The following is a 22,504-nucleotide window of genomic DNA, read 5'->3' as shown; positions in this document are numbered from 1 at the left end:
CGCATTCTTCACATGTTCTCAACAGAAAATCCAAAAATATCAACTCCTGGTTTATTTGAGCGTGGGTCTGCAGCAGCTGCGGTTTTTCACCTGTAGATGGATTTAAACAGACGCAGCTGTTGGAGAACAATGACTGTTTATGGACCCGGATGAAAAATGGTGCACCGGTTCACTGGAAGGCATTTCATTAGTGAAGGAAGTAATTCCTCCCTCCTCTACTGTCCTGCTTAACAAAGACATCATAAAAACAACTTTACCGTTTTATTATGAATTTTATTTACGTTTTATAGTTTCAGTTCTTACTTTTATTTCGCTTCTGGTTTCTTTAAGAGGAACATTTTTGGTCTTAAAATGAATGAGGATGCCAGAGTGTGCTTGTTGCTGTTTGGCTCATATCTTCTTCTCCGCAGGTTTTGATCCAAAAATAAAATTTAACAGATTTTATGTTAATCAGTAATTATTATTTGCTTGTACCTTTAATAGAGATGCATCATATAGTGTTTGTGAAATATGACACATAAACTGCAATGGGATTTTGGTAAAATAAGTGAGGAAACCGATCCGTTTGGAGTCCCATAGCTCCGTTTAACTTTACAACCAAAAACTATTTCAAGGTTAAATGGGTCACAAGATGTTCGACTTTCTTTGACTTGTATCACATTTTGGTATCTTGTAAAATTTTAGCATATAGGTATTTTATAATATTTTAGCTTTTAGCACACTCTTGGTTTCAACCACATCAAACTGATTTAAAGCTCATAGTTTAGACAATTTATACATTATTTTTTAAGGTATTTATGTCTACTTTCACTTCGTAAATGTTTTTACACAATCCCTGGTTTTTCAGATATTTTGAGGCGTTAACACTGAGTTTGGTGCTTTATTCCTCCCACAACGCCTCTTAATATCTTTGGTTAAAACTATAGACAACCAGTTAATGTTTTTAACAAATGAAGGTTTTAGTTAATTTTTTAAAATTTATTCATGGAATAACAAAATGACACTAAAAGCACCAGTGATATTTTTTATTTTTCTTATTAGTGTTTTTTTTGCATTAATTTACATCAATTTGTCCTCTTGCAATTTTACGATTTTCTTTATTTTAAAAATAAAAACAGAAATCAAATGTTGGTTCTTTAAGATTTACACCAAATTTCCTGTGGTAGATACTTATCAGTAGTTATAAGTGGACTTTCTTCAAAAGGTCATGCAACATTAGCGGCTCTAAAATAGTTTTATGTGGATGGACAGGAGACAAAAAAGTCTCTTCAGGCTGGAAAGTTTGGTTGAGATTCTTCGCACGTAAAATATGTGGTTTAAATTGTAAGCTTTTTTAACCAGTTGCTATCAGAACAAAGTTTTTCCGTCAAACCATCTCAGATTATTGTGTGCGTTCTTCCAAATTTCAATCCACTTTCATTATATTGTAGCTCTGAAATTTTCCTTCAAAACTGAAAGTGAAGTTTTTTTTTTACATTTCCTTCGTAAAATATTACATGTGCCTAAATACATACTATAATGGCCACCAAAATGTTCTTCTAACGGTTCAGATTTATATTACAAAAGGACTATTTAAATTCTGCTTTTCCCCCTGAGCCTTAAAAATGGTGGGAATCACCATAGCAACTAGTGACTAAGCATTTTTTTAAATAGAAACTTTTCTGTCACATACTAATTCATCTTCAGCTTAATTACCAATTATTAGTTAGTATCTGTCATTGATATGGGTTTTTCTGTTGGTTGTTGGGTGAAGTAATGTAATTAATTGAGACTTTAACCACAAAGTTCTGTCAAGCTAACAGCATTAGCGTCCTTCTGTACTGCTGGTTTCTCTCCAACGCGCCTTTCCCTCAGTCATCGTTCTCTCTTCTTCGCGGCTGCCGTCATTGTGCCCTTAAACCTCTATTATAATCATTAAGCTTTGCTTATTTGGCCCCCAAATCCGCTTTGAGGATCAGGTTCTACAGTAACTCTGCCTGTCTCCACGGTAACGCAGAACATCTCCGGAGGAATGCGGCGTTTCCCGCTCTTTTGTCAGGGTCCATTTTGAGTGGGGCAGATAGAGTTGCATTAGATTTCATAAGCCGTGTGTGTGTGTGTGTGTGCGTGTGTGTGCGCGTGTGTGTGGGTGTGTGTGTGTGTTTAAACTAATTGAGTTGGCTGTTAAACTCGGGTCTCTGCTGTCCTGAAGACATTCTGCAGGGTGGGGTGAAGCTTTATTTTGGCATTAAGTTTCTCCTTAGCTGACTTGCCACTGGAATATACTTAATGGAAGTGCACACTCAAGTGTGTGTGGACATCTTGAGTGTGTGATCACAGGTGCCAGGGTTGGAACAACTCTGGACCTTTCCTATAAACAAACAGAAAGGAGCAGAAGATCCTCTTGAGTTGGTTTGTGGTTTACCTCACAAACTTGTCTTAATTTGTGATTCTGTTCTTTTCTTTTGTCAAAAATAGTGGACTAAATTTAAATAAATATCATTTACATGCAAAAGCCAGTGAAAGAAATGTCCTGGTGCAAATTCTCAACGTTTATAGTTCAGGTTTGGCCAATTTTTAAAATAGAATTGCAAAATATGACGATAGATGGATGAATGCAAAAAGTAGAAAAGCTTTGTCCTTGACTACATCTAGGAAAAAGACGTGGTTAATGTCATAAGCAATGGGTTAGGGGCAGTTTCCATGGTAAAAACAAAAACACAGAAGAGTTCACAAAGATATCATCAGTAGTAGCACCATAAATGTCTATAAAGTGACTCAGCTGTAAAAGGAAACAGAATGGTGTACTTTCAAAAAAACACAGAAGACTTCCCAAAGACTGTCCATAACAGACACAACTGAGAAAAATAGCTCTGAGCTAGGTGTACTTTCTATGGCCAAAAACATGAAGAGTTCACAAAAACAATAACATCAGTAAAACCATTAACAGATAAGTGTAAAAAGTCATACAACTAGGAGAAAAACACTGACTAAGGTTTACTTTCAATGGTAAAAAACATGGTTCATACAGATAATACCAGTAGTAACATCATAAATTACTATGTCCATGAAAGAGACACAACTGAAAGAAAGAATACAAATATAGTCTTCAAATTTAGAGACACTAATGTAAGCCCTGGGTCAGGTGTTCATGTTCCAGTATTGAAGAACAAAGAGAGACCTTTGTTAATCCAGTTTATTGGAAATGATTCTTTAACGGATGGTAGCAAAATCAAATAGAGTGGGGAAAATTGATCTTTATGTTTGGCAGCAGCAGCCTATAGATGCTAGTCCAGCTGCTATCAGAAAACCCTTAAACCAAATCCTAAAATAGATCAAAATAAATCTTTATACCTTCATATCAAGCTCATCTAAAACTGATGTTTTATCTTCCTCACCTGTCACAAGTACATTTACCTACTGCTTTGAATTTATTCCAAAGCTGTCACCTTCATTGTTGGCTAACGTCGACCTTTATGTGGTTCTCAGATTCAGAGGTCAGCGCTCTTCGTCAGACGACACTTTCCATCCTCGTGGTCTCTGAACTGTTGACCTCCGACTCGTCCTCGGCTCCGCTCGGCCCCGGCAGCACGCAGTACCTGCTCAGCCTCGCCCAGGTGGGCCTCAGTGCGAGTGTGGATTGTCCTGACCTGTGGAGAGGCGTCGAGCAGAGACAGCAGCTTCTGGACAGTCTGCTGCGTAGCCCGCTTTATGAGGTCAGGGAGCTAGCATTGGAGGGTATCCTGAGGAAGCTGCATGAAGAGGAGGGGGACGAAGCCAAGAGGAGGCCTCTGTGGCTCAGTGAGACCACGGTGTCCGACCTGACCAACATGGCCGTTCAAGAGCGACACCAGCAGTGTTTAGCAAAGGTGAGACACACGCAATCACAGGAAAGCACTAGCGTTTCCATTCATTTGTCATGTGAATTTTGAGCAAACTTTTAAAATGTCTCAAAAAAGTAAGAAAAGAAAAATAGAAATTGGGGATGTTTTCTGCCAGGTTCTTATGTTTCTCATGGCTGGACAATAAATATAAATAGTCATAGACACGTGATCAATAGCAATAGATCATACATTTGAGAGAATATTCAATAATTTCACTGGGTTTGGGTGGCAACGCCTAACTTCCCAGGTAACTCTTTGGTTACCTAGCAACTCACTCACTCTTTAGTTACCTAGCAACAAGTATCTTAGCTTAGCTTAATAATAAAAAATAATGGCATGGAGATAAAACTGTGGATAAAAGAGGAAAATTCATGCCATCAGTTGGTTGGTATTTCAGATATTTAAAAAGAAAACTAGTGAATTATTTTTGATATGAAACTCTTGTGTTGTGATACATTTTTCGGCCATATTGTGATTTGTGTTTTAGCCTTGTTGTTCAGTCTCTCCTTCCTAATGAGGAAGCAGAGATTGGAAACTGACATGGGCCACACATTTAGGAGAAACCTGCAAACTTAATCTTTGGACATGGAGTTTTATGCCTCTAGTAAGGCACAGACCCAGCAGCGGATGGGAGCGTTCTACCACTCCCATCCCAGTCTAGAGTGCTTCTCCTTGGCCACTATCGGGAGTGACAGCTCCCCTCCCTAATGGAGATTTGAACCCACCATTGGATGGGAAAGTTCGCTATGTTGGAATTAATTCTGCAAAATGTGTTTCCATCTCTTTTTTAATGTTTCCTGTTTCTCTGAACCTCCCTTAGGCAAGCATGAAATTGAGGAAATAATTTTGAATTTTTCCATTTCCATCAACATTTTCTAGTGACACTTCACAAAACACATAAAAACACTGATGGAAAAAATACTTCTCTTTGTAGGCTTCCTTTTTAGCTCATTTACTGGGAAATGACCTGCAAATACTTCCACCATGAGTTAACCTGCACCCACTCTCTCTTTCCAGGTCTGCACTCCAGAATGCTGCAGGAATGTTAGCTCAGCAGAAAGAGGAAAACTAAAATAGCTAGAGCTGGAAAAAAAGACGGGTAGCTGACTTGCTCTTCCTCCCTCTGCTCCTCTCAGGTCCTGCAGGTGTTGTGTGTGTTGGGCTCCAGCGGTGAGCTCTTGTGGAACGACGGTGCAAAGACTTTATCCCAGAAGGAGATTCTGATCCACCTACTTACTCTGGCTGAGAACTTTACTCACAGGTTGGTAAAAAATTCTCTGTTCTGGCCTTAAAAACAGAAGATTCTTATTTGATGTCTTGTTCAGCCCAAAGTTTATTACTAATCTGTTAAATGCAGTAGCTAAAAGACGCAGGAGAAGACATGTTGGTCTACATTTATCCTGCTGATCTTTTAAGTGTCTCTTAAAAGAGATTTTGATAAATCTCTGCAGTTTAAACAATATGACCTGCAGGTAAACAGAGAAATAATTTAGGCTTAATGGATAAATAAATAAATCAGAATATCATCAGCATAACAGAAATTTTATGCTTTCTAAAAGTTTGCGGAGTGAAATTACACAAGAAAAATAAAAGGGTAACAAGTACAGAACCCTGTGGAACTTCATTTCTCACTCTTTACAATCTTATCACTGTAAATGCAGCCCTGAAATGTATCAAGACAAGTAAACACAACTCTGTTACATGATCTCAAGACAATATAGTTTGTAACTTTCAGTTTTGTGAATCCTGTGCAGTCATGAGGTCTGAGGCAGAACTGTAAATATTATGAAATATTGGATACTTCTGTCATCTAGATATTCATCAGATCCAAAATAGAGCTATTGGTTAAAGAAAAACTGCTGTAAATCAGTTTATGTATTTTCAAAAGAGAGGTTGGTGGTTGCTATGAAGCTATTCTATCTTGTAATTCAGATTAATGCAGATTAGTAGGGAAAATACAGCGTAAACTAAAATCAGGTTTTAATTAATAAACATGAAACCCCTGTAAACAGGAAGCAATGTCAGACTTTCTACTTTACTGAAACAAGGCAATCAAACCACTGATAGTTAAAGGAATACAGTCAATCTATTATGTTTATTTGTAGAAAACTGTAAAACACATACAGTTATACACATCAGGTAGTTTTATTTACCTGATAAAAACAACATTTTTATAAAGAAAATTTTAAAGAAATCACCATGCAGTCAACAATCGAAGAAGCTTTACATTTTGATGAGTGCCGTACACATCAGATATGTTGGTCAGTGTTTCTCTGAACAGGTGGGTTTTTAGTTTTTCTTTAAAGGAACTCAGTGTTTCGGCTGTTTTGCAGTTTTCTAGATGGCATAAAGAGAAACATGGGACATAGCAGGTCCTTTCCTTATTTTAACTTACTGTCCAAACAGCATCAAAGCTGTTCATTCCCAGCTTCCAGCTCTGATGGATGACAGACGTATATCTGCTGGTACCTGTTGGGTTTCAGTGTGAGAATCCATGCAGGAGGGGACACACTGGGTCACTGGCTGCACCTGGGCACCACTTCGCTTCTCTCTGTGGGGTTTTTGTGTTTGCTTGGCAGCAGCTCTGTGGTTACCCTACTGTCCCTCCAGCCACAGAGGGGCCATTTGCAAAATAAAACCCAAGGCGTGGAAATGTTTCTGTGGATGAAAGCTGATATTTATGCTCTCAAAGGCCTTCATCTGCACCATTATCCTGCTGTAAGACTAATCACACCTGCCTGGCATGAGGCAGTGTTTTCGTCAGTTTATGAAAGAGACGTGAGTCATGAGTCCTCTGTCTTTTACCGCAAACTCATTTGGCACTTGGTGTTCCAGTTCATGTGTCTGTGCTCAGACGGTAAGCCCTTAGACGTCCACTGGCAGACACACACACGCACACACCTTTTCTTGACAAGCCAGGGCTGTACTTTTCTCACCCCGGACAAGAGAATACAGGCTTGAATAAGGATTGGATTACAAAGCCTTGTGAAGCCTTTTCCTGGCCACAATCTCTGCACACAGGGATCCACTTTCCCTTCAGCGCAGCCCCTGGGTTATGATTAGAGCTCAGGAGGGATGGGATTGGGTTGCCGGTTGTCCTTGTCTGCCATGTGATTAAATGGCACTCGGGGTATTGTGACTCACAATGTTATGGTGAGTACCAGCACACTTCTTTTGTGTACAGTAAGTCAAGAAAGTGGAGGTATTAATGTGTGAAGGATGGCAGGAAGCCCTAATTGGACCCTCTGACCTTTATTTGTGAATGTTATGTCTTAAATATTACTTCAAACTGATTTGAGTAATAGAATCAGAGCATTTTCTGAGTAATTGTTTTGTATTGTATTGAACTAGAAGACTATCTTGTCTTAATTACTACTAAACTGTTCAGAGAAAAGAATTCACTACATAGTGATTTACTATGACATACTTGTAGTTACTTGATTCATTAATGTAAGATAAACGGAGAAATATATCACATTATCATCAGCATAACAACAAACCCTTTTTAAAAGTTTTACAGAGTGAAATTATATAAAAAGAAAAAGGGTAACGAGTACAAAATCCTGTGGAACTCCATTTTTCACTCTTGCTTTATTGTCATTGCACAAAGACACAGTAATGAATTTGGCAATGAAATGTTGCTTGGTTACCAGAGCACACAGAAAAAAAAATACTGGAAAACCACAAGTGTGACTAAAAATACAGACACATATATACAATTATTATTGGTGCAGACAATAAAAATAAAAATGTAGGTATTTTAGTATATTTAATTAAAAGTCGTGACTTTGAAAAATGTTGACAAGTCGAATCATTTGATTTTAAATCTATTGTTCATAAAAAGCCAACCAATGATGGTGTAAGGCAAGTGAGTCCAAGGCATAGAAAAAATATTTTAACTGAGAAAAAAACAAAACTTAGGCCTAGAAAGTATTTTGATCTTGGTAAATTTGGTCCGACATGTTCAAAGTTTGGCCACCACTAACTTTGGGAGTTCAGTTTACGGAGTAGAAATTAAAGTATCGGATTAAAATGAATAGAAATAAAGCAGCAGAGCTGAGATTTGATGATTATATGAGATGTTTGATGTTCTGTTTCAGTGTGGAGCTCCTCTGTGCTGCAGTAACACTGGCCTCCCAGCTGGTGGTGGCGCTGGTGAGCTCTGGTCATCAGGTAAAACAGTCAGAGATGTAATTCCTGAACATGTGATGTTCAACTCCTGCATTTATTTACCACCTGCCTTTTCATCCAACCTCCAGTTTATGCATCCAACCATTTCTCTATGCATCCTACCATTTCTCTATTCATCCAACCTCTTGTCTATTCATCCAACCTCCTCTCTGTTCATCCAACCACTTGTTTCTTCATCCAACCACCTGTTCAATCATCCAGCCATTCGTCTTCAACTTGTAGCTGTTGAATTTATTTGTTAAACTCAATAGCCAGGTTGTTTTTCTGCGTCTGTATTCCTGTTTGTTTTTAAATGTAGGATCCGGGTGCAGTGGCGTGTTTCGCCCAGTGGGGGGCTCTGGTGTGCTCCTGCTCTGCTGAAGAGCAGCCGGTGGAGGTGAAGCTGATGGTCGCCAAGGTGCTGGTCACCTGTTCATCCACGCTGATGACCAACCCTGAGCTGCCGCTGGGTGAGTCTGGGCCAGAGCAGCAGAACAGAACCAGGTTCTTCCTTCTGGGTCCAGAACTTCACAGTGTTTGTGTTTCCTGTTCCGCTGGTAGGTTTTGCTGCTACCGTGTCGCTATGGAGCAGTCTGTTCACGCTGCTGCAGGACGAAGACCAGGAAGTGAGAGACGCTGCCTCCGACTTCACCTGCTGTGTTCCAGCTCACCTGCTCAGCTCAGGTAAACTTGTATGCTGGCTTCCCAGCTGCTGGCCACAACTTCAAAATAAGACTTCCTGTCTCAAGAGATTCAGTTTTATAGACTGGAAAATAAAAAAATTAAAAAGTTTTATTTTTGCTTTTTGTCGACTGAAAAAACAGTTTATGGAAGAAATTTTTCAATATAAATAAATACAGTTTAGAGATGTAAATATGATGCAGCCTGATGACATCACTGGTATGCTAATGAATGCATGACATCATCACCAAGTTTAAACATGAGCAGAGAGCTCTATTCATCCAACCGCTTAACTAGACATCCAACCATTCATCTGTACATCCAACCATTCACCTATACATCCAACCATTCATCTATACATCCAACCTTTCATCTATACATCCAACCATTCATCTGTACATCCAACCATTCTTCTCCACATTCAACCATTCATCTATGCATCCAACCATTCATCTATACATCCAACCATTCATCTATGCATCCAACCATTCATCTATGCATCCAACCATTCATCTGTACATCCAACCATTCATCTGTACATCCAACCATTCATTTATGCATCCAACCATTCATCTATGCATCCAACCATTCATCTATGCATCCAACCATTCATCTATACATCCAACCATTCATCTGTACATCCAACCATTCTTCTCCACATCCAACCATTCATCTATGCATCCAACCATTCATCTATACATCCAACCATTCATCTATGCATCCAACCATTCATCTATACATCCAACCATTCATCTGTACATCCAACCATTCTTCTCCACATCCAACCATTCATCTATGCATCCAACCATTCATCTATGCATCCAACCATTCATCTATACATCCAACCATTCATCTATACATCCAACCATTCATCTATACATCCAACCATTCATCTGTACATCCAACCATTCACCTATACATCCAACCATTCATCTATACATCCAACCATTCATCTATACATCCAACCATTCATCTGTACATCCAACCATTCTTCTCCACATTCAACCATTCATCTATGCATCCAACCATTCATCTATGCATCCAACCATTCATCTATGCATCCAACCATTCATCTGTACATCCAACCATTCATCTGTACATCCAACCATTCATCTATGCATCCAACCATTCATCTATGCATCCAACCATTCATCTATACATCCAACCATTCATCTATGCATCCAACCATTCATCTATGCATCCAACCATTCATCTGTACATCCAACCATTCATCTGTACATCCAATCATTCATCTATGCATCCAACCATTCATCTATGCATCCAACCATTCATCTATACATCCAACCATTCATCTGTACATCCAACCATTCTTCTCCACATCCAACCATTCATCTATGCATCCAACCATTCATCTATACATCCAACCATTCATCTATGCATCCAACCATTCATCTATACATCCAACCATTCATCTGTACATCCAACCATTCTTCTCCACATCCAACCATTCATCTATGCATCCAACCATTCATCTATGCATCCAACCATTCATCTATGCATCCAACCATTCATCTATACATCCAACCATTCATCTGTACATCCAACCATTCTTCTCCACATCCAACCATTCATCTATGCATCCAACCATTCATCTATGCATCCAACCATTCATCTATGCATCCAACCATTCATCTGTACATCCAACCATTCATCTGTACATCCAACCATTCTTCTCCACATCCAACCATTCATCTATGCATCCAACCATTCATCTATACATCCAACCATTCATCTATGCATCCAACCATTCATCTATGCATCCAACCATTCATCTATACATCCAACCATTCATCTGTACATCCAACCATTCTTCTCCACATCCAACCATTCATCTATGCATCCAACCATTCATCTATGCATCCAACCATTCATCTATGCATCCAACCATTCATCTATACATCCAACCATTCATCTATACATCCAACCATTCATCTGTACATCCAACCATTCTTCTCCACATCCAACCATTCATCTATGCATCCAACCATTCATCTATGCATCCAACCATTCATCTATGCATCCAACCATTCACCTATACATCCAACCATTCATCTATGCATCCAACCATTCACCTATGCATCCAACCATTCATCTATGCATCCAACCATTTGTCTATACATCCAACCACTTATCATCATCCAACCATCTCTGTCCCATATATCCAAAATCTCATCCTCTCATCTCTTTCATTCATCCGTCCATCTGTTTGCCGTTTGAAATGTTTTTATCTGCAGAAGATCTTTAATCTCTGGTTTGAGTCATGAAATGTTTTGAATTGTGACATTAAATCCACGTAGGAGCCATAACCTGATCTAGACCGTAAACAAACACATCACTTCTATCATCACGTTGAATCTGCTTCGGTCGTTAACTGTGAGCTAATTCCATCCCAACAATGTGGAGACAACAACAATAACCCAATGCCTCCACTGTAAAAACACTCATCTGTATAGACAGACATAAATATATTCTGGTATTAAAAAGTTTGACATCATTTCCTGCTCAGGGTTGGGGCGCATTCCTGGAAGGAAGGGTGCTAATTCTGGTTTAGCAGTTTGGAAGTGTGAGTGTGTGTTTGTGTGGTTATGTGTCATTCTGTTTGGAGCGTATGAGGCCTGTTTACTGAAGAACTGTGTAATGTGACCCAGTGGAGCTCGCTGACAGACACATTAATGCCAGTTTTAGCCTCTCAGATGCTCCATGAGGGCACTGACACCCTAACTGCTGTTCAGACTCATAAACAGCCTTCGTGCTGCTTCCTGGCCTCATTTGGCTGCTTTCCTTCACTTCTCCAGGTCCCCTGCAGAATCACACCCTCTTTGAGTCTTTGCACCGCTGGATGTCATCACATGCCATGAAACTGCAAAATAAAAAATAACTGCAGGGTTGTTATCACAAAGGCCACAAAGGAAATACAGTATTTGTTACTTTTTGCTCTCCATGAATTTCCTGTTTGTACCCTATTCCAATGTAGCTTCACAGTTGATCGGAGGGGTCCAAAGTGTGGTTCAGGGGCCGTTTGTGGCCCATGGAATAATTTTGTGTGGCCTCTGACTGCATGTTTTTCAGAATTTATTTTAGATTCTTCAAATCTAACTTGAAAAATCTGTTACAAAGTGCTCAGATATGTAATCATTAACTGCATGAGTGTGTGTGTATGTGTGTGTGGGTGTGAGGTTTATTATTGTTATTATCTCATTATTATAAGTTAAAAAGTGGTGCATATTTGACTGACCTGCACAAACATTTAAAAGAAGATATTTCTTTAAGACGGACTGACCCACGTCGTCTTCTTATTGCTGAGACAATTGACCCCAAAATGTCCAAAATTATATTCCTTTTTTCTAATAAGGCTGAAGTTTGAGATTTTTTTAATATTTCAAATCTATTTATATGTGTTTTCTACAAAAGTCTGACTGCTTTGTTTATTTTTTATTAAAGTATTCCATGCTTGGGGTTAAACCAACGGTTGCATTAACCAAATATTTTTCGTCTCTCACCTTTTTTTAAAATGGTGATGGAAAAATCTGAAGGCCGTCTGTCATTTCAACAGATTATAATTCACACCCTCGACATTTTCAGCTTTACATCGCAGAGGTAACGACGTAAATCAGTGAAAATGACTGACAACGAAGACGTCTGGAGTAAAAAGTCTCTAATTTACAGTAAATTACCGGCAGCTCTGGTATTTTTCTACTTTTCGTTGCAGAATTTTGGCGTATTTTTACGGTAAAATTTGGAACGGCCTGTATTTTACCGTAAATTAGAGACTTTTTTTTGTTTTGTTATTTTAGAGGTGAATCATTATTTCTACTTCTTATATGTTGCTGACTAAATAAAATGTTAGTTTTAAATTAAGGGTTAAATGTTGTTTTTACCTTAAAAATCAGAACCTGCTTCAGTCAGGAATGCAGTTTAATGTTTCTGGAAATGTTTTTATTTACGTTGTTTGTGTTTTATATAAAAGAGACCAGACAGGATGAAGATAAACCATTATCAGTGGAAAATCAGGTAGAAACCGAGGTCATGGGATGGAAAGGTTTCCTTTCTGTAGGACAGGAAGAAAACACAATGGACATAATTACAGAGCGCCTCGTCCTCCTCCAGCCATTCATATTCACGGCTCCTTTGGAGAACACTTTTATTTCTTTGTGGGAGGCAAAGTTTCACGTTACATTACGAGGAAGAAAACTGAATCTACATTTTGATCATGCTGTTCCACCTTGGAGCTCTACAGAGAAGAACTAAAGGGAAAAATTGCGCTATTATGTTTTATGACTGTAATACTGAAGTCGTTTCAACTCATTCTGTCTCTTTTTCCGCCTCAGGCGAAGCTTTACATGGAAGGCAGTGTGTGTGTGTGTGTTTGTGTGCGTGTGTATATGTGTGTGTGTGTGGGTGTGTGTGTGCGTGTGTGTTTGTGTGTCAGGTTTATGACCCGCTGTTGCTGAGTCAAGTATCCGAGGCGTTAGCTGATTCAGACGGAGGTGGCAACGCCTGGTCTTTTGAAATGGACGACTGGGAAAGCTGTGGTTAAGAAAAACCTGTTGAATTAATCCATAAACAAGCTCAGAAAACACTAAATAAAAGTCAAACAATTATACACAAATGGTTATAAAGAAAAGAAATTACACAGTTTGAACTTTAGGATTGCAGACGTGAAACTTTCTTGTGAGGACGTCAGGCATTTGTGAAGCTTGACCCGTTTTTGTACAGAGGATGTTTTGTTCTGGACAGGAAGAGGAAATCTAATTTAACTCCTTAAGGTTCCCTTCACCCACCACACTCTTTAGTATCAATACCTTCAGACTAATTATGAAGCTCCACCAGCTGGATCAGCCCATAAGAAAATAGCAGTTCACTGATTTTTGTTTTTAGCTGATCACCAATCTTTTAAAAAGCCTGACCTGCCAGTTCCAGTTTTGGAAGATATTGATTAGTTTTTCAGCATTGAATACACCAAAAGAAAAAATTTATTTGACTACCTTTAGTCGCATTAAAAACTCAGTCCTGCAGCTGATCCAGAATGCAGCTGCAGGAAACCTGACTAAAACCAGGAACACTGTAAAAACACAAAATCTTGCCAAGCAATGTGGGTCTTGTTTCCAGTCCAAATATCTTTATACACATGAGAAATGACAAAACTTACTTGATAGAAAAATGTAGTCTTGTTTTAAGTAAATAATTCCTCAATATTGATGAAAAAGTTCTTGTTCTATTGCCAGATAAATTAACTTACAACATGGGAAAATATCTTTTTAAAAGTTAAATAATCTGCCAACGGAACTATTTCTTTTTCATAAATATTAAGGAATTATTTACTTAAAACAAGTTTCTATGTTTTACTAAAAAGTTGCTGGTAAGTTTGTTTTCCTTATTGAAAGTGTGCTAAGATATTTGAACTAGAAACTCGACCAAAAGTCTTTGTAAGATTTTGTGTTTTTGCAGTGCATGTGTGCGCCCTCCAAGGGCTGGCCATGCTAAAGGCTAGTTAGCATGGTCACTGATTACGGCGAGTAAGCAGTTTTCCTGTAATGGTAAGTTGTTTTCCGTCATTAGCACATGTAGCAGCATGTACACAAAGTTGATTGACAGCGCTAAGACCCGCCTCCTGGCTCTGATTGGTTGTTTTTGGTGCATTTCTTCAGACAGCTATCATAACACTAAGATGATCATTCATAGATTATTTGTCTCATAAGAAACTGTCGTGACATGGAAACAGTTTTAAAACATTTTTAAATAAAAGTTACCTACTACAGCTTTAATTTTCTCCTAGAATCATTAACTTACTGTTTGAATAACATTCATCCCTGGTGTTCATGCATTGTGCTGATAGTGAGCCGTGAACAAACAAACCCTCAAAGTGACCTACTTTGATTACCGTAACGGTGCAGCACAAAGTGCCATTCATGCTTTTTTTTCCCGGCAACATTCATTTAATCTTGATGACACAGATTATTAACCTGACACGACGGAGGGCCGCTCATTAAACAGAGCCAGTCTTTTATTAACACGACGCTCTCTCAGCCGCTAAACTACAGTTTGTGTCATCTGAGCAGTTAAAAAGCAACGACACAGAGAGCAGAGATTTGTGGCCTCAGGCTTTACATTTGGATCAATCAACTGTAATCTGAGGCGTGCAGAGACGTGGTGTTTGTGCGAATCGCACCATGTTTCACTTGTTAAAGCCAATGAGATTTTCATTTCTGAGCTGAAATAACGTCACATGTTTGGTACAGTAATGACTAGTTTGTTACAGTGTTTGTTTGACCCTGAAAGTAGCTCAGTTTCTACTACAAATGTCCGCAAAATGTTGTCCCTAATGTCGAAAAAACATAATTTCACAATTGCAGTGTTTCAATTAAATAAGAAACACAATTAAAATCACACATGAAAAAGTTTGTTCACAAGATAAAACACATGCAGCGCCATCATCCTCCAACTACTTCCTGTTGTTTTCTTTGTGGTTTCTGCCAGTAGTAACATCCAATTGTTGGTTATGTGACTCTAAAAAAAGCATTTTGATTGCAATTCACTTCTCAAATTAGGATTTTTTTTCACTTTATTTAAGGAAAAACACACACAAATATTGTGCTGTTGTGTTGTTTTTGTTTACCTTGTTAATATGTTATAAACACTGCAAAAACACAAAGTCATGCCAAGTATTTTAGTCTAGTTTCTAGTGAAAATATCTTGGTACACTTGAAATAAGACAAAACTAACTTACTAGTAACTTTTAACCAAGATATAGGAGTTTGTTTACGTAAAAAATTCCTTAATGTTGCTGAAAAGTCGTTAGCTCCACTAGAACATGGGAAAATGTTAAATAATTTACCAGTGGAACTGGAACGTTTTCATCAATATTGGGGAATTATTTACTTAAAACAAGCTCCCTTATCTTGCTGAAAAGTTACTTGCAAGTTAGTTTTGTCATTTTTCAAGTGTAATAAGATATTTATTATTGCACTAGAAATTGGACCAAAGTCCTTGGCAAGACTTTACATGTTTGCAGTCAAAGCATTTCCAGAGACCAATAAACTTTGTTCAAATTCTTTTTAAGATTTTAATAATATGATTCAAATAAAAACAACACAAAACCCCCTAAATGTCAGGAGTTTGACATACCCCGTTGAGCTACAAATCAAATTTTATTCACTGATTCTTTCAACGCTTTCCTTCCATCATTTATTCGGTTTAAGCTCCTAACACAGAAGATGTAACTTTGGGTTTCCAGAACCGGATCCTTGATGTGTAAATCGTCTCTGTTTGTGGTGAACGACTGCAGATCATGGTGAGTTTTTGGTCTGCGGGCCGTCGGCCTCCTGCTGAGTCGGCCTTTTACTTTTATGTGACCCTTTCACTCCTTTCACCTCACGCTGAGATTGATGCTTAAACGCTGCAAATCAGGACCTTCCAGGATATTCCCAGACCGTCACTCTCATGCTAATGTTCGCCGCTCCAGCAGCTTTAGCACTTTGTGTTGCCGTGTTTCCTGTTGCTGTTGTTGCCCTTGGTCTCCGGCCTGCTCCATCCTCCCCCATCATCTAGCAGAGGAAGTTGGGGTTGTAAAGTGCGTGTTTTTATTTCACACCTCTTTCTCTATCTCACCTCTGCTTCCTGGAGTCTCGGCTCCAGCTCAGTGTCTGCAGCGCGCTGAGGGTGCGACGGCTCGTTTGAAGAAGAAAGACTGCTGCTCTCACCTTTTCTGGAGGAGGAGATGGTTCTGTGTGTTTCTGTGTCGAGGGGCGAAAGCAGAGTTTGTTCTGCACTGCAAAACACAAAACCAACTATTTTTCATTGAATTTCTACTGCAAATATCTTAAAACGCTTGAAATAATAACTTACAAGTAACTTTTCAGCAACATAGGTGCTAATTGTAGGTAAATAACTCTTGAATGTTGATGCAGCTTATACATTATATTCACTTATAAAATGTTACAGGTTAAATAATCAGCTAGTGGAAATATTTTTCAGCAATATTAAGAAACTATTCACCTAAAATAATCTCCAGTATAATATTGAAATGTTAAGTTAAGTTAGTTTTGTCTTGTTTCAAGTGTCTTAAGATATTTCCACGTGAAATATCTCAAACAAAAATACCTTTTTGTATTTTTCCAGTGAATGCTTGTATCCTAAAGAGGACAGGTGAATTTTGAACTGGCTGAATATCAATTAAATAGTTGTAAAATTCAGCATTTCTACAAAAACTGTGCATAACCCTTGAATTTCTACACATTTGGTAATGTTGCAGTTGCAAACTATCTATTTTACTGCAACTGGAGAAGCATGGTGGTGGCAGAATCATGCTGTGGGAATACTAATACATAAATGACATGAAATCCATTTTATCATTTTCCAAATTTCACATTTTTCCATTTTTATTTTTCTGAATTTTATTTTAACTTTTAATCGTCGTGGTTTATCACATGAAAACCCAATGAAATACAATAAAGTTTGAGTTTTTATCAAGACAAAATGTTGCATGAATTCCTCTTACTGTAGATCCTTGTGACGGTTTGGACCTGCAGAGATCTGGTGGCCGGTTTTAAGGAGGTGAAAACAAACGCAGCTGGAGGAATGAAGTTCTTAAAGGAACATGGAAACGCAGGAGGTTTTTCTCTGATTTCACTGACCGGACCGGCCACCAGTAAACCCTCCAGTTCCCACTTCCTGCTCCCAGTGGGACACCTGACTCTCCATCCAGCTGCAGAGACTCAGAGCTGATTACCGAAAAGCAAAGATACGGTTTTCATTCACTCTCATTTAAAGAAAAAATAATAAGTACAATGTTCCTCATTAATGGACTCACCAAAGATCCACTTTTGACCCAATTGGTACTTTTTCTTGTTATTTAAATACTCTTTTGGAGCTACAACAGGGAGGAAATGAATCGAAACAACTCATCAGCAGATTACTTGTTTTCTGAGCAATGAGCTGTCGATATGTTCCCTTGTGGTTTTACTGCCGTTGAAGCTTAGAATTACTGATATTTCCACAATATTAGCAAAAACACAAAATATGACCAAATATTTGGTCCAGTGCAAATATTTTAGTGGCTTGGAAATAAGACTAAACTAAGTTATAAGTAACATTTTATTAAGATTAAGGGTTGGGTTCGATCTGTTGATCCATCCATCCATCCATCCATCCATCCATCCATCCATTTTGTGACTGTTTCTGATTATAATCCAGCATATAATATAATCTAAGATTCACATTTTAAACTTGGACACATTAATCCACACACCACCTGGAGGTCACGGTAAAGGAAACACCAAAACTGTAAAAACCTCATAAAACCTCAACCAGTCGGTGACTCTACCTCTCCCAGAATCCCTCCATTCATCCACCAACTGATCTGATCGAAGCAGAATCTCCACCGTACACACACACACACACACCAACGCTCACCCCCCCCCCCCCCCCCCACACACACACACACACACACACACACACACACTCTGCCAGCCGAGGGAAAGACTATCCCCTTGAGAAAGGAGGCGTTTGGCTGCAGAAGCTGCAGGAGGGAGAATCAAGTCAAGCGATGTGTGAAACCTTTGTTGGGAAGATGATAAACGGCACGCAGCTAAAATTTCCTGCTTTATCCCTGAACGTTGGGGAAGGCGGGGAGCGCCGAGGCCGAACTTCAGAGGCAGGGCTTCTGGGGAAAGAAAGGAATTTGTCACTCAGGCTCCTAAACTCTTAAATCTCCTCTAATACTCTACAATCAACGAGCCGTAGCGCGGCTTTCCCTCCGCGCTCAGACTTCAGGCTCTGCTCCGATTTTACGCCCCCTCTGCGGAGATGAAAAGCTCTCTGGGCTCACCGCCCCGGACCTGTTTGTGTGTTTTTAACCGTTAGTGTGCCGGTGGCGAGGGCGGAGGATCGTACACCTCCACCTCACCCCAATTCCCACAGTGCTAGTGTTTTGGCTAGTGGCTCCCAAAGCCTTTTGAAGTCTGTGGTGTCATCAGGGTGACAGCTGTGGTGAGAGAGGCTGTGGCGGGAGAACAACACACACACACACCCGCACACACACACACACCCCAACACACACAAGTATGAGTGAGCTGCTTTGTTTCTCTGCTTGCTTCTGTTTCCTCTCCTCACACTCCCGTCTTCAGATATATACGTATCAATATGACCGTTCAGTCTTTAAAAGCCTTTTCATTTAAAGCTCATCTGTTATGCAAAATTCACTTTTTGTGTTTTTATATTTCCATAAGGGTCTCTACTAGCTTCTAAAAAACACTTAGCTTTTTCTGGCAATAAGTTAAAATAAGTTTTTGGTGTCTGGAAAACGAGCCATTTCAAAAATCTCCCGATTGTTAATCCACATTCAACTGCTGCCTAGCAACAAAAGCGGAGCTGGTCAGCTGGTTTTTCTGCTGTATGCGCTGTACAATGGCTGCTGGTAAAGACTAGTGCTTTGTTGTTGTCTTGCCATCCAGAAACCACTTGCTGTGTTCTTGTTGGTTGTGCAGGAGGCTCTACTTCTGCTTTTCAAAGATGTACAGTTGTATAATTGCGTCTGTTTGCATCCATTTTCACATTTCAGTGTAAACGTTGAGTTTGGCCAGCAGCAGATTATTTGGTTTATAAGTGACAGATGGCCTGGAACAGCCTATAGACAGACCTGAGAAGACTAAAATCTCATTATTTAAGAATAATTTTGTACAAAAATGTAATGAAAATGTTTTGTGTAGCTCATAGACGTCCAACTGTCCAAGGAAGCATAATAGGTCAACTTTAACACATTTTGTTAATTTAAGCTAATTCGTCAAGCATTTTCTGACGGAACATCTGAGAAATGGTCTAAACAAATCACTGTGATTGCCTCTGATTGTAGAATCCAAGAACCTTGGTTCGGTTGAAGTGAACTCTGGCACGGTTTCCATGCATGTGGACCAGAAACCGCTCCAAAAGCAGAAGGCGATGATCTGAAACATTTGAGACAAATCAGTAGAAATCTGTAAGAAACTCGTAAGCGAAGCCTCAATCCGGGAGAAGATCTGCAGGCCGCTGCAGAGTATTTCTGAATCGTCTCACACACACCCCTCATGATGGCTGGTTACATGAGTTATAGTTCTGTTTCTCGGAAGGCCGTCCAGGCCCTAAAGGAAACACGCATGCACATTAACGCCACGTTTGGATCGCAGAGTCAGCCCCGCTTGACTCACAGTGAGAACAAGTCCCAGTTTTATGCCTCGTCTTCTTATACTCCGTCCATCGGAGTGTAATGGCTGCCCTGCAGAGACGTAGAAGTGTGTTTAGCCTGGTTGGGTTCAGATTGGACTCATTACGCCGGCGGCTCTTTGTGTTTCCCTGCAGGTTTCTGTCAAGGTCCCCCAGACGTTCTCTAATTACAGTTTATTTATTAACCAGCAAACATTAGAACTGGATTTCTGTATCCTGGTTCTCAGAACCCGCCGCCCTGCGTGTTTTACATGTTTCTCCACTTAAAACACGCCTGATTCATATGAATGGATCATTAACAGGCTGGTGCTGAACTTGATGGCCTGCTGAGGATTTAACTCAATCATCTGAATGAGCCGCACAACCACGCTCTAAATATAATACGCAGAGAAAAGGTACGTCTGGGATTGCTGGTGGTGTTGGAAATGGAAAGCAAAGATCTAGAAAATCTTTGCTTTTCTAAAGATTTTCTAGCTGCTGTTCGGTCGACACGATGTAGCCAAATGTAGGAATTATGACGGCTAACAGGTGAAGTGATGAACATCTTTTCTAGTTGGTCGTGTTGGTTTACTCTGATATCAGGTTTGATCTCGATGTTTTGCAGGATTTTCCGTCTGACATCTGAACGTTGGTGGTCTTTGTATGATCTTTAGGATGGTTAGTTTGCTTTAATCGAACTCCAGTTTGTTTGCCGAGAAAGTCTGGTTTGTTTGGAGATGTGTGAACGCGCAATCAAACTCTAATGTGGACGGAAAAAAGCCTTAAAACCTTGGTCTGGGTTTGGTTGACGTGAACTCTGGTGTGAATCAAATGACACAGTGAAGTGTGAAAGCGAACTGCAGCAGCTGAAAATGTGGTAAATGTTGCCATTTTGGTCCCCAATGGAGCTGAGTCCACCAGACTGTAAGCTGGCAAAATACCTTAAAATTTTCCATTTGAACCAGGCATTAAACTGGTTTCATCTGAAGTATTAACTTCTGTTCCAACTGGTTCTGGTGGAAAGATATCAGAACTCAACCATTCAAAAAGGTTTGGGGCTTGTTGATCTTTCCTCTTTCAAGCAAAAACATCCAATAAATGATTTTGAGTTTGTAAAAAGTAAACATTTTCTAATTTCACAGCGTCTTCAGCTTCGTCTGAAACCGTGTAAACCCATTTGTTTTGTCCTCAGATGCTGCCGGCGTGTCCGTTTGTCCGCCAGCAGCCTTGGACCTGGGAGTGGGGCTCCTGTGTGGGATGTTTGACCTGTGGGGGCAGCAGGGAGCCGGGCTCCTCGCTCTCACCCAGTGGCTGATGGGAGAAGAGGATGGCAGCGATGAAGACGAGGCAGAGGAAGCTTCCTGTCTGGTGAGACCTTTGCTTTCATTGTGATCTTTATGGTTTTTTGACAACAAAACAAAAAGTTTGCCTGGACAACAAATCAATAACAATATTTATTGCGATAGATATGTGATCAATATCAATAGATAGTATCTGATAGTATTTTTAATATTCAAAAACCGCTTTAACCGCTCAGCTAACTCACTCATTCTTTTGTTGCCTAGCAACTCACTCATTCTGCGGTTACCTAGCAACAACCTGCTGAGTAACTGGCAGAGCAGAAGTTTCATGTTTTGCTTCGTAACTGCTAAAAAATAAAAATCAACGACGTGGAGTGAAGACTAAATAAAACAGGAAATGTCACACCACCAGTTTGGTAGAATTTTAGGTATTTATAATAAAAAATAATCAATAATTATTGATATTGACTGATATGAAATGCTGATGTTGTGATGAGCCATGTTTATCACTTATCACAACATGTTTCTGTCTCATTATTATTATCCAGGCTTTTGGAAATAATATCTGGTTCCGTCAGATTTGGTGTTTTGTTGATGTGAAATTAAGGTGGTTTAATATGTTTAAAAAGGAGAAAATCAAGGTTTTCCAGCTTGTTTTGTTCTTGTTTTGTTCTGATCACATTAGCAGACTAAACAGTCTCGGTGTTGTTAGTCACCAAGGTTCTGCTCTCCGCGAACAACAAACCGTCGCTTATTTGGGCTTTTCACAAAGATAGAAGTCAAGGTCAAAGATGTTTAAATGAACAATCATAATAAAAAGAAAGTACACCCTGTTTCCATTTTAAGGCTTTACACAACAGGACAGAATAAAAACTATCAGTTTCTTTTTCCCAAGATCCTAAAATCTAAATTTAACCAAAAGTTTCTACACTGTTATTATTTACTTAACGATAATAAAATAAGTGTAGATTATTATCAGTGTGACCATTTCTGTAAAAACTGGACCAGATCTCAGGTTTGTGTTTAGGTAACACAATAAACTCGCAGCAACCTGGGATTGTTATAAGGCCTCAGAAATATTATATATTATATTAATGAAAAACCAGGCTAAGCTATGCTAATACAACATTTTTTCTCTGGTTAATATTATGACTTTTTTGATGTTCAACTTTATTCTTTTTATTGCAACGTTTTCATATTAGAACTTTATTCTGGTAATATTACAACTTTAATCTTGTATTATGACTTTTTTTCTTATTCTTTTTCTTCGTGGGTTAATTTTATGACTTTTCT

The 22,504-nt window shown here is 39.1% G+C and overlaps 1 protein-coding gene across 4 annotated transcripts in view; it reads left to right on the top strand.

Moving 5' to 3' along the window:
* Positions 1–22,504, top strand: part of thada (THADA armadillo repeat containing) — a 110,323-nt gene that overhangs the window by 86,835 nt on the left and 984 nt on the right. For all 4 annotated transcript variants that reach the window (XM_044135842.1, XM_044135840.1, XM_044135841.1 and 1 more), the window contains exons 32-37: positions 3,469–3,848; positions 5,000–5,124; positions 7,964–8,036; positions 8,353–8,503; positions 8,595–8,717; positions 21,103–21,278. In XM_044135842.1, coding sequence (XP_043991777.1) covers positions 3,469–3,848; positions 5,000–5,124; positions 7,964–8,036; positions 8,353–8,503; positions 8,595–8,717; positions 21,103–21,278 — 1,028 coding nt within the window. The remainder of the gene's footprint in view (positions 1–3,468; positions 3,849–4,999; positions 5,125–7,963; positions 8,037–8,352; positions 8,504–8,594; positions 8,718–21,102; positions 21,279–22,504) is intronic.

This window comes from Gambusia affinis, linkage group LG13 (assembly GCF_019740435.1).
Source record: "Gambusia affinis linkage group LG13, SWU_Gaff_1.0, whole genome shotgun sequence".
Taxonomy (NCBI): Eukaryota; Metazoa; Chordata; class Actinopteri; order Cyprinodontiformes; family Poeciliidae; genus Gambusia; species Gambusia affinis.
Note: the sequence above shows the minus strand (reverse complement) of the source record. Positions and strands in the feature narration are given on the sequence as shown.